Below are 11958 nucleotides of genomic sequence, written 5' to 3' on the forward strand. Positions count from 1 at the left end.
ATAAAAATAAAAAATACACTTCACTCTATCCTCTAGAGGGAGCCACACCCCATTAAATGACCTACAACCTGACCTTGTTTAGCGCAGACCGGCTTAAAGACAAAATATCAAATCACATCAAATTTGCTCTTTTCATTTTCCCTTTAATAGTAAAGACAATTCACAGTTATAGAGAAAAGATAATGGCAAATGTCTGTAGATTTAGACAAATAACAGAGTAATCTAAGGTGAACAGTCCTATTGTCCAAAGTTAATGAACGATAGAGTGCACTTTCCCCACATCCAAACACTGCAAATAGCAAGATCATATAAGAGCATTTATCTGCGTCCCAGCTGTTTCTTAAATGCCTTTAAGGACTTTGCCATCATTGGAGCAACTCCTGTGTGAACAACGGGGTGGTGGTGGTGGTGGGGGGGTAGAAGGTAAAATAGAAAGGTTAATCATCAGGATTACACAAGTTAAATCTATATGTATAGCTTTCATTCTGAGCTTTGAAGAAACTTACTGGACAAAAAACACAGTTGGACCGGTTTGTAAAGTTGTAGCAAACATAACATTGCATCTACAATAATCTTGTCAGCTCACTTGTTTTTTTGCGAGGGTCTTGTGTATTGGTTGCCCCTGAACTGGTGCTGCTGGATCTGCTGGGCTCATTGCAACTTGGTCTTGGTCTGTTGTCCTGAACCTTGACGCTGATATATGAAGAAATAACAGTACAGTGCATAATTCAATCAACATAATTATTATTAACAAAACAAAGCATGTTAAATTACAAAATGAGTCTCCATCTACACTACAGTTAGTGAAAATAACATCCTATGTTGTGACAGTTGGCAACAAAATGGAACCAAGGCCATCTCTAACCAGAGGGAAAAAAAAATAAAAAAAATAAAAAGGTTATCCAGCAAATTGCTCCAATTCCTATTTGGCCAACCTCCCCCAAAAAGCATTATCACATGAGTCTCCGGCAGGTTATGACCCTGCTAAGCTGCTGTTGTTGAGTGATCACTTTGTAGTTAAGGGCTTCAATGTTGAAGAGGAGCAGAGCATGCACAAGGCTTACGAGATGTTCATGTTTTGCCATAGGAAAATGTGTAACAATGCCCCAGTTTGGCTCTTATAATCCTTGGTTGTGTAACTTTTTAAATTAAGGAGTTAAAATGCTAGTTAAAATGAATATTCATTAACAAATTTATAAAAAAAAAAAAAAAAAAAAAAAAAAAAAAAAAAAGGAACAAAATCCCAAACACAAAACCTGTGTAGATATTTCTGTATATTTAGAATACGTTTAGAAACCCACCTGCACCTGAGTGGAGGCTGCTGAACAGCAGTTCCATGAATTTCCTGCTGAATTCGCACATCCCTCGGTGGCTTGGCAACAGTGTGAATAAATGCCATCTTTACCTGCCGACCTAAAAAAAAAAATGGTGTCAGTGTACAGAACGTTAGGACTAACCTGTACTTTTCTATAGTATACAATAAAATACAGACTTTTGCATGTTCAACTGTTCTGATGAGGATTTTTTTTTAAAGTGGTCAACACAAAAAGACCGTTCTACTAAAGATTAGTCTTCCCGTTTCAGTGTACAGCACGCACCTTTGGGTTTGCTCGAATGTGCCGAGACAATGCTTTTGGTCAGTCTTTTGAGTTTCCTTTCCCTCTCCTCAGACAGCCTGAGGTACATCTCTTTCCATGATTCATACTCCTGAAGTTTGGAGTCTTTGAAGTCCCTCTGACAATGTTTTCCCCATAAGTGGTCCGTCTCTCCAATGTAAATCTATGGAAATAGATTAATTAATACTAAACCTAGAAAGGTCATTTAGAATAAACTGATATACACTCAGTGGCCACATTAAGGGGATTATCTTGAGTAAGCAGGTCATGATTTCTGGAACGAGACATAGCGGTTAATTTTTTAATTGCATTTTCTTTGGCACTTTGAGCACCACAAGTCGAGTGCCACCTAGTTCCATTATATGCAAGAGAAGATGAATATCTCTATGGCCGACATCTTCAACACTGGGCAAATCACACCAAAACAAACTATATTGATAAATAGCACTACAGGTAAGAGTTCCTGAAACTAAAACTGTCCCTTAAGTTACTGTTCAACTAAACATTATACGTAAGACTTGCCATCGACGTTCATGAAAATGTCAACTTTGTACAGAAGACATCTAATAGGAAGATTTATTAAATTACATTCATACTGTACTCCCAAGGGACTATATCCCTTACGTTTTAAAGACCCTATGTCTTTTCCTTTATGAAAATATAGTTATAGACGACAAATGGGGGATCCAATGAAATGCTAGGCAGGTGTACCTAATAAAGTGGCCACTAAGCGTGCGTTTGCTTTAAATTTTGTCATATTCACATTCTTACTGGGTTGTATTCTTCAATGCGTAGCAGCTGCTCTGGTGTACATCTCTCCAGCACCGGCTCAAGGATTTCAAAAGGGACTCCGCCAGTTTCATAAAGCACTGAGGGGAAATCTCTGCACCTAAATAAATCCAACAAACTGACAGACTGATCAGCAAAAAAGTTTTTTTGGGCTTTACTCACAGTTGATATTATTCTGGAGTGTGCGGATACACTGTTGGTGGAGGCTCATCATGGTTGGGAGGAAGACGGTCTTGGCACCAGAGTACACTTGCATCTTTTTGTTAAGTCGTTGACCAGTGAAGCCTACAGACTCCTCAGAGACGTCACAGAAATCAGACTCCTTCTCAACTTTAAGAAAAAAGAAGGATTGTCAAGAACAAAACAAGCTATCTAAAAATACAGCTGTATTTGTTATGAATACAGTACCTTTCCTCTCAAAGTACTCCACACCGAATGGCTTTTCACATTCGGGCAGAACAGCAGGTAAAGGAATAGTAAATGGAAGCAGTTCCAATACAGACTCCTTAAACTTCTGAAAAATGAAGGATTATTAGTCAAATTTAAATCAACTGTGGCCTGCACTCTAAAAGTTAACCTTTTAAAAAGCATTGTCAAACATACCTGTGTTGGAGAGGTAACATTTATAGACATCACAGATGACCTGAAAGGTTTCAGGCCAGGATATTTTGTTTCTTCCTCTTTTACGGTCTTGATTGCGTTGGGAAGTTTCTTTGCTCCCGATCGCTCTTTTCTCTTAAAAACATTCACGTCGTAGTTCAAGTAGGATTCAAAAGACAAGGAGGGCTCCTCTGGGCTCCTCTGGGCTCCACCTCGCTTGTCTTTGTGCTTTATTTTGGCCTTTTTATTTTTTTCAGACTCTTGTTTGTATTTTACAGTGCCGTGCTTCTCTTTACTTGTTCTTTTCCTTTTTGTGTTTTGGGGCTCTGAGCTCCTCGATATTTCTGAAGATTGGTCATCTTTGACATTGGCCCGCTTCAACTTTTCAGAGTGTTTGTCACTAGATTCAAATGAAAAAGATTCTTTGCTTTCTTTTAGTTTCCTATTTGACTCTGTTTCTGACCCAGTTCTTCCACTATCAGAGCTGCTTTTCAATTTTTCCATAGAAAAAGAGCAGGATTTCTGATGAGAGTCCCCTGAGTTTTTGTTTCCAAGAAAAGTATCGGTGTCTCCTAATTTGCTGTTACTCTCATCACCTTTCTTCTTCTTGGAGACAAATGAGCTGTCCATTTGATCCTCTTGGTCCATTTCAGTTTTCTTTTTCGAGACGTCATTCTTACAGATATCCTGGTTGTCTTGTTGACTTTTTTCTTGTTTTTCATTCTGGTACTTGTGTTTTTTCTGCTCTTCACATTGTTTCTCTGAATTGGCTTTCCTACTCCCTGTTTTGAAGAGGGCCTCGTCTGTAGAATCTCTCTTACCATGAGATGCTAAGCCATTATTGTTCGAATCGTCCATGGTCAAACTTCCATTATTTGGACAGTTTTGTTTATCCGGTTTGTCTTTAACAGACACACTCTCTGATGCATCCTCTTTGTAGCTGTATCAAGGAAACATTCAAGATTAAGATCTCAAAACACATCAAAATTACAGTATACCATTCTATAAAACAAAATAAATGTTAAATACACGTCACCTTGTGGATTCCTTAGGGACCAATCTTTTCCAACCCCTAATTAGTGACTTGGCCAATTCTCCAGCCTGTTCATGTCTGCGCAAGGAGTTAACTGTTTTGCCAATTCCAGTTTCCTAATTTATATGCAGACAGGAGTCAGCGCAGTCCAAGAAAATTGAATTTATCATCATAAATTCATATGCAAATATATCAACACAAAATACATTCTTTACAACGGAGACTCACAGAAAGAATGTCTAATGTGATATCCAGATCCTTGAGTTTCTGCAAAATCTTTACAACCTAGAAAGAGATTAACACAGTAATGTTAGTGTGCTTGAATGTGGTTTTCATGCAGGTTTAGGACAACAACAACAACAAAAAAAAAAATCAAGGAAAACCTGACATGCCAAATATGGTAGTCCTGGTTTTGGATCACCACAGTTGCTGATTGTGCATTTAGAGCTGAAGCTATGTATGGTACCTCACACACCCACTTAGGCTGCTCCTTTTACTCTGAACTATAAATGGATGAAGCTGCTGGTTGTTATTAAGTCTCACTAGGCCTATATTGCATTGCTTTCAGGTTGTGCTTCAACAGTTTGGGACTTTTTTATATTTACATTTAACTCAAAACATTTGCCAATTTATAAAAAAAAAAAAAAAAAAAAAGGGCATCTATGCGTGAAACCGACTCAAACACGCCTGCCCCGGCCTCCACTGATGATGGACTGCAGGCATAAATTGAACAACTGGAGCGGTTGCCAATTTTAGCAGCAAGGAACCTCCCATTTAAACAGCCTGACCCCCACAGTGGAGTGCTTAAAATGCTGTGTGGCAGCAGCGCACATGTCACGGACTGAAACAGCTCTCAATTAGCCGGTTTGAAGCTTGAAGGATCAAGACGAGCGAAATAAAGAGAGTAGGCCTATATTTTATAGCTCACAGATTTTGACGGAGACGACACTGTGGATTTATTTGTAATTTCATTTGTTTAGCGAATAAATAAATGAAGTAGGGCTTCTTCTTTTTTTTTTTTTTTTTTAACTTGCGAACCAGCAGTAATGTTTCTGGAGCAATTAGGCTATCTCAAACAATTTCTTCCCCTAAAAGCAGAAAAGTTTCCCTTTTAGCTCTGGTCGGTTTATTGTGCGCAAGGAAATACTAGTCATTGTATCTACCGTAGCAGACTGTGCTGTGTCCGTCAGCTGAAGTTTGAACCGCATGACTTTCTTCACCACATCAGAGCTGCTGGCCATCACGGTGATTCACGTGCAAGCGTCTACGCACACCGGCAGCGCGCGCCCGTTGATGACACTAATATAATGGGCGGAGCCGATGACAGAAATGGTTTAGAAATGATAAAACAATTAAGCATGTGTGTAGCTGTATATATGACAAAACATAGACATTGATGTTCATGAACACATTGTTGCTATAGAGAAGAAAATTACAGTAGCCTATTAAAGAAAACTTTCTTAAAATTTCTTAAAATCTGCAAGGCAACTAGTGGCCCTTTGAATGTACACATTGGGCTAATAAAAGAGAGATTTATCATTTTTCTAAGCAGAAATAAAAAAAGAAAGAAACCTGCTCTCCTTTCCAAGAGTTTCACCAAAGAAATGCATATGATCAGCACTCTGTTGATAACATATTTTGAGAAAATTAATGCATTTTAACATTTAAACACCTTTCAGGTTTTATCAAACAACACAGCCAAGAAACCAACCATCCAGTATGACTCAGTTGGTGGGGTCACTTTGTCAAACTGCGGAATTGACCTTTTTTCAGTGTGTCTCCTTTGACTTTTGTATATCCTATGCACAGACAGCTGCAGGACTCATTTTAGTAAACACAGGACATTATTAAATGTGCTGGCAATGAAGTGGTGCTCAAGTGTCTTCTTTACATTTTTTTTTTATTTTCTTAAATTAACACTGGCTGATTTCCATTCAGATTGCCTATAAGATCCAACAATGAATTCATTAATCATGTTAATTTTTGCTTCTATTTGTTTTACTTGAGTATTGTAAGACTAATATATATAGATATAAGTTTTCCTTTACTAAAATAAGATCTCCACTGAAAGCTAATGAAATTGTTCTAAACAAAGGGCATATGACATCCCATTGAGGGTATAGGTCGAGTCCCCACAGTTTGTTGACATCAAATGATTGGAGGCTATTTCGGGACACATATGTGGGGGGGGGTGTATAGTCCCACTCCTCTGCCACATGCATTGCACAATAATTGATTGACACTCCCCTAGGGGAGGAGTTAACTGCATGTCTCTTTCAGCTGGGGTGACTGCTGCTCTCTCTCTCCTGCTCTAGTAACTGGAGGCACAAGTTCCTCCTTCACCAGCATCAGCTTCAATTCTCAGGTAAGTCGAGCTTTCCCATGCTTGATCCTTGGCCATTTTATTAATGAAAAGGTAATTTGGTGCAATTAATGCTTCAGCGTCATTTTAGAAAGAACTAAAAATGTGGGTTTTTTTCTCACTTACTTTGGATTTAAAAGGCAGATAAGTTGCCAAAAGCTGTTGACCTTTTTGTAAAGTTAGTTTTTACACATAGCCATGGTGACAGTAAGCTTCAGGTTGTCTAAGTTTCTGGGTGAATATTGTGAGGAGTGGCTTTTAATGAAAGTTTTTTTTGTCTTGTATATTGTGTTCATTGCAGACTTATTTAGGACAAGCCTACAACAATTAAATAAAATAGAGAGAGACAAAAAATTAATCTTTGTCCTAATTTGAACTTAAACTGTCAGAGGACATGAGGCCTGCTGCTCATGTCTCAAAGTCTATAAAAGGAACGTCATGGGTGAGCCGTCCAGCGTTGCTATTCCTGGACATGCTGATAAATTGTGACAGATGCAAAGAGTGGCATGTTGACACACTCAATCGCTCCAGCATCACCTGGCAGCACGCATGTTTTCAAAGGTGTCTAGTGTCTGAATAAATTACACTTACTCCACAAAGTAAGAAAACTTTTCTCTTGGATACAACAAGTCCAGTGTACAGGAATTTTAAAAATTTCTAAATTAGTTTAGGGCAAAGAAACAGGACATAGACATGGCACAAAGACAACTGACTCAAGACAGCATGTACAGGATATCATTTCAAAATTAAGTTTCAACAATGTAGGCTATTTTAGTGATCAATCTTGTGAATGTGCATTCCCATAACTCCCATCTATTTCCAGCTAAATCACTTATATTTTGGTGAGCAGACCAGATTAAATCTAGGACAGTTCTTTGCCAGCATATTTGTCACAAGTTGCATTTGTCACAATGTATCTATTAATTATTTCTGTGCATCATCTTGCCCCTTTTCTTGACATGTTTTTTGTATATTTTCAGAAGTTCTGGGCTGTGTTCTGCTGCTACAGCCATGGCACCAAAAAAGAATAAGGCGATGAAAAAGAATAAAGGCGACATTAATGAAATGACCATAATGGTCGAGGACAGTCCAATCAACAAGATCAATGGGCTTAACACTCTGTTGGAAGGAGGAAACGGCTTCAACTGCATTTCAACTGAAGTTAATGATTCTGCGTATGCCCCAAACCTCTTGGAGGGTTTGAGCACTATGAGGCAGGACAGTTTCCTCTGCGATCTAACAGTCGCCACCAAGTCAAAGTCATTTGATGTCCACAAGGTTGTCATGGCCTCCTGCAGTGAGTACATTCGAAACATCTTGAAGAAGGATTCGTGCCTGCATAAGATCGACCTGAACGATCTCTCACCCGTCGGCCTTGCCACAGCCATTACATATGCATACTCAGGAAAGCTGACCCTGTCGCTGTACAGCATTGGCAGCACCATTGCTGCAGCCATACTGCTGCAGATTGGTACCTTAGTGAAGATGTGCAGTGATTTCCTCATGCAGGAGCTCAGCGTGGAGAACTGCATGTATGTGGCCAACATCGCTGATGCCTATGACCTCAAAGACACCAAGGAGGCGGCTCAGAAGTTCATGCGGGAGAACTTCATCGAATTTTCTGAGATGGAGCAGTTCCTGAAGCTCACCTATGAGCAGATCAGTGATTTCCTCTCAGATGATTCCCTGCATCTTCCTTCCGAGGTCACAGCCTTCCAGATAGCCATGAAGTGGTTGGACTTTGACGAGAAGAGGTTGAAGTACGCGGCAGATCTCCTAACTCTCATCCGCTTCGGCACTATCTCCGCCCAAGACCTGGTGAATCATGTCCAGACTGCGCCCAGAATGATGCAAGACCCTGAGTGCCACCGTCTCCTTGTTGATGCCATGAATTACCATCTGCTGCCATACCAACAAAACATCCTCCAGTCACGCAGAACAAAAGTGCGCGGTGGCCTCAAGGTGATATTAACAGTTGGTGGTCGCCCTGCTTTGACAGAGAAATCTCTCAGCAAAGAAGTTCTCTACAGGGATGAAGATAACGTGTGGAATAAGTTGACCGAAATGCCAGCAAAGAGCTTCAATCAGTGTGTGGCAGTCTTGGATGGCTTCCTGTATGTGGCAGGTGGTGAGGATCAGAATGATGCAAGAAACCAGGCTAAACATGCCGTTAGCAACTTCTGCAGGTAAGAACTAATTGTCCCGTTTGATTTTTTTTATTGGTCAAGTTTGTATAGAGTTGGAATATAACTCTAAATCCCTCTTACACATTCTTTAGATATGACCCACGCTTCAACAGTTGGATTCACATGAGCAACATGATCCAGAGGCGCACACACTTCAGCCTCAACATTTTCAATGGCCTCCTGTTTGCCATCGGAGGACGAAACGGTGATGGTGTTCAGGCCTCTGTGGAGTGCTATGTGCCCTCCTCCAACCAGTGGCAGATGAAAGCTCCCATGGAGGTGCCCCGCTGCTGTCACGGCAGCTCCCTCATCGATGGCAAGATCCTTGTATCCGGAGGTTACATCAACAACGCCTACTCCAGGGCTGTGTGTGCGTATGACCCCTCCACTGACACCTGGCAGGATAAAAGCAGTCTGAGCACACCTCGAGGATGGCACTGCGCTGCCACCGTGGGAGATAGAGCCTACGTCATCGGTGGCAGTCAGTTGGGAGGTCGTGGGGAGAGGGTGGATGTCCTCGCCGTAGAGTCTTACAACCCTCACAACGGGCAGTGGAGCTACTGCACGCCTCTCCACACAGGTGTGAGCACGGCTGGTATTTCCATTTTGAACAACAAGATCTATCTCCTGGGAGGCTGGAACGAGGGCGAGAAGAAGTACAAGAAATGCATTCAGGTTTTCAACCCTGACCTCAATGAATGGACTGAGGATGATGAATTGCCAGAAGCTACAGTCGGCATTTCATGCTGTGTTGTCACCATACCCATGCGGAAAACACGAGAGTCCAGAGCCAGTTCAGTGTCTTCTGCACCAGTCAGTATATAAAAGTTTAGACCATGATAATGTAGTTTACATGTCTAAAGGTCTCCAGCTTTCTGTTGCATAAATCTTAGTTCTAAACTTTACCGTTAGTCCCTTTTTGGGGGGCTAAGATGATGTTTAAATGGTCCCCAACTTTCTTGAGATGAAAAAAAAATTATAAAATGCAAGGATTACAAATTTGTGAACATATTTTTATAGGATCTTTTTTAAAACTCCATTCATTAGAAGCAAATGGAAGCCTTGAAGTGTATTTTCAGTATTTATAGTTTAATAATTAGTATAATTGGCATCGTTAAGGTCAGATAATGTTTATGATAGAGACAAACTGGACATAGGAATAACCAATTGTATTAACTTTAGATAGAAACGTACCTTTGGGGCCAATTTAGTTGGGATAATTTCATTAGTTATTTTTCTATAGCAAATTTAGGCCTAATTTATTCATTTTTATTATTTAAAACTCAAAAGGTATGAAAATGCAAAATCACTGCTGTTGTTGAGATTAATCTGTAACAGTATTGTCTTTTTTACCTAGTGCAAAAACAATTAACAATATTGTGTTGTTTGTTTGCAACACAGTCCTTATTGTTAAAGGATTAAAGGATTTAGTGACATTTAGTTATGAAAATTATACCTACTGTGATTCTTAGATACTTGAACAGAACAATGAGCTGGAATGAGTGTCGGTATCACCTACCTATTGGAGTAGGTGCTTGTGATTAGTGTTTAAACACACTACACAGAAGGGCTGCAGTTTCTCTGTCTCATATACAGTACTCAGTGGTCTTGTGTCGTATGATGTGTGATCGTCATAAACACTATAAGTGCAAAGAAATGGATTCTGTTGGGAAAATGTTGGATGAGGGTTGAATGGGTTAAGATGTGACAGCAATAAACTATTTTGTAAAAAAGAAAAAGAAAAATAGAAGTTGGGAACGATGTCAGCCTGAGCTTTCCTGGAAGTCATGAATTCCCTGACTGCTCATGTATTTTTATTTTTTGTTTGTTTGTTTTTAAATTAAAAAGATGAAGTGTAAGCTACTCTGAGCCATCGTCATTTATTCAAAATATTTTTCCTTTTTTGTTGTTGTTCTTAGGTCAATTTTCTACTTGACCTTGATAAGGTCTACTTGTGTGACACTTATTAAAATTAAATTATTTTTTTGAGCACCATAAATTATCATCTATTGCAGTATTTGTGGACCAGTAGGAACATGAGACGATTATTAGAGGGGTACATTTCCTGACGAAGAGTATGACATCTGTACATGTCTAGCCAAGAGACTCATGTGTGTATTCTTTATATAGCTTTACACATATATAAGTATTTACATAAATACAATGACACAGCAGGTGTTTGCAGCACCAAATTCTGAATTATTAAAAACTCTGAAGTTCACTGGCATTGAGTGAGTATCCTACAGCTAATTGTAGCTTTTAGGTCTGCCTCTACTTTGTTGTTAAGCATTATAACTGTAAAACCACAAAGATTTGAGCTCCTGCTCATTTTTAACTGTAAACATACTTTACACTGTGAGACCGAGGAAACAGGGCTTCTGGCATGTAACATGAGCCAAATGAATACATAAATTACCATTAGATTATGCACAATACATTTTTGTTGTGTCTCTGCAAGTTCATTAATCCTCAAAAATGAAGCATTTCAAATTCACCACCGGTTTCATGCCGTCTCTAACCGTCAATGTTATTCTTTAAGCCAAATTCTTTTAAGCTGTTTGTGAATTTTTCATAAAGCAGATGTGTAATGCTGCCTTAACTGATGAGAGGTGTCTGTATTTGTGTTTTTTTTCTGTCTGTAGGCTACACCTTTAGAAAGATTAGTAGGCTAACAAACAGTACTTCCTTAATCAGTCTAATGGAAACCAGAAAATCAAGAAAATTAAGTGTATTGAAAGTTAAACCACATCCTTATTTGGGGCAGATGTCAGTGCAGTTACATGAACTATTGTATAACTTGTTTTACCCACGCATGTAGCCTAAGAGTACGCACCCTCTCAAAACATTCGAGTGCTGTGTCATTATTACTATAACTCTTTTCTTCTATGATGTTGCGTTCATGTGCTCCTGATAAGCGGGTACTTCCCAAACTTTAGTTGTAAACATGACTCATTCATTTTAATACTGTGGTTTGGAAATGATAAGACACGGGACCCAATGAGTAAATAGCGTTGTGGTGGTTGTATAGCACTTTTGTTTTGTGCTTCTTGTGACCAATGTGTTTCATTTTGTCTTTCAGAAAAGGGCTAGCCATGGGCAAGAATTTGTAAAAGAAAACAAATAAAAAAAGAGAAAGAACAAAGGAAATTAGCAGGTTTAAACAAACTGAACTATGAACATCTTAATTTAGGACAAATTAAAATTGTTTTAATTATGTAATTGTTTTATGTTGTATTAGCAACTGTGATTTTTTTCCGCACACAGATTGTGAATTTACAGAATTTTGTGTCCTGGGTTTACAAGCAGAGTTTGACTTATATTATGGTTTAATATTATCCAATTTTCAACAGTGTCTAAGATGACTTAGCCTTA

The 11958-nt window shown here is 39.1% G+C and overlaps 2 protein-coding genes across 4 annotated transcripts; one reads left to right on the plus strand and one right to left on the minus strand.

Annotated features, from left to right (window-relative positions):
• Window positions 1-42: 42 nt before the first annotated feature.
• Window positions 43-5365, minus strand: eloal (elongin A, like). Of its 2 annotated transcripts, none has more exons than XM_028603365.1 (11): window positions 5202-5365; window positions 4267-4323; window positions 4042-4154; window positions 3009-3945; window positions 2814-2916; window positions 2568-2735; window positions 2388-2485; window positions 1599-1779; window positions 1302-1413; window positions 587-693; window positions 43-380 (listed from the first exon to the last, which is right to left on the minus strand). In XM_028603365.1, the coding sequence occupies exons 1-11, from the start codon at window positions 5277-5279 to the stop codon at window positions 319-321; spliced, it is 2016 nt and encodes a 671-aa protein (XP_028459166.1). In that variant the 5' UTR covers window positions 5280-5365; the 3' UTR covers window positions 43-318. The 2 variants fall into 2 exon arrangements, with proteins under 2 accessions (XP_028459166.1, XP_028459165.1); XM_028603364.1 differs by having other exon boundaries at window positions 44-380; window positions 2814-2919.
• A 934-nt stretch (window positions 5366-6299) lies between these two features.
• Window positions 6300-10449, plus strand: klhl31 (kelch-like family member 31). Of its 2 annotated transcripts, none has more exons than XM_028603369.1 (3): window positions 6300-6403; window positions 7381-8586; window positions 8679-10449. In XM_028603369.1, the coding sequence occupies exons 2-3, from the start codon at window positions 7412-7414 to the stop codon at window positions 9409-9411; spliced, it is 1908 nt and encodes a 635-aa protein (XP_028459170.1). In that variant the 5' UTR covers window positions 6300-6403; window positions 7381-7411; the 3' UTR covers window positions 9412-10449. The 2 variants fall into 2 exon arrangements, with proteins under 2 accessions (XP_028459170.1, XP_028459171.1); XM_028603370.1 differs by having other exon boundaries at window positions 6305-6403; window positions 7384-8586.
• Window positions 10450-11958: the final 1509 nt, after the last annotated feature.

The sequence above is a fragment of the Perca flavescens genome, chromosome 17 (genome assembly GCF_004354835.1).
Source record: "Perca flavescens isolate YP-PL-M2 chromosome 17, PFLA_1.0, whole genome shotgun sequence".
Lineage (NCBI taxonomy): Eukaryota > Metazoa > Chordata > Actinopteri > Perciformes > Percidae > Perca > Perca flavescens.

Bases quoted from the DNA above. Each gene is read 5' to 3' on its own strand.
- eloal (XM_028603364.1), bottom strand. From the start codon at position 5,279: ATGGCCAGCAGCTCTGATGTGGTGAAGAAAGTCATGCGGTTCAAACTT. The intron at 3,946-4,041 runs GTGACGTGTATT...TCCTTGATACAG, and splicing joins GTCCCTAAGGAATCCACAAG to CTACAAAGAGGATGCATCAG. The intron at 2,920-3,008 runs GTATGTTTGACA...TTCATTTTTCAG, and splicing joins ATGTTACCTCTCCAACACAG to AAGTTTAAGGAGTCTGTATT.
- klhl31 (XM_028603369.1), top strand. From the start codon at position 7,412: ATGGCACCAAAAAAGAATAAGGCGATGAAAAAGAATAAAGGCGACATT. The intron at 8,587-8,678 runs GTAAGAACTAAT...CACATTCTTTAG, and splicing joins GCCGTTAGCAACTTCTGCAG to ATATGACCCACGCTTCAACA.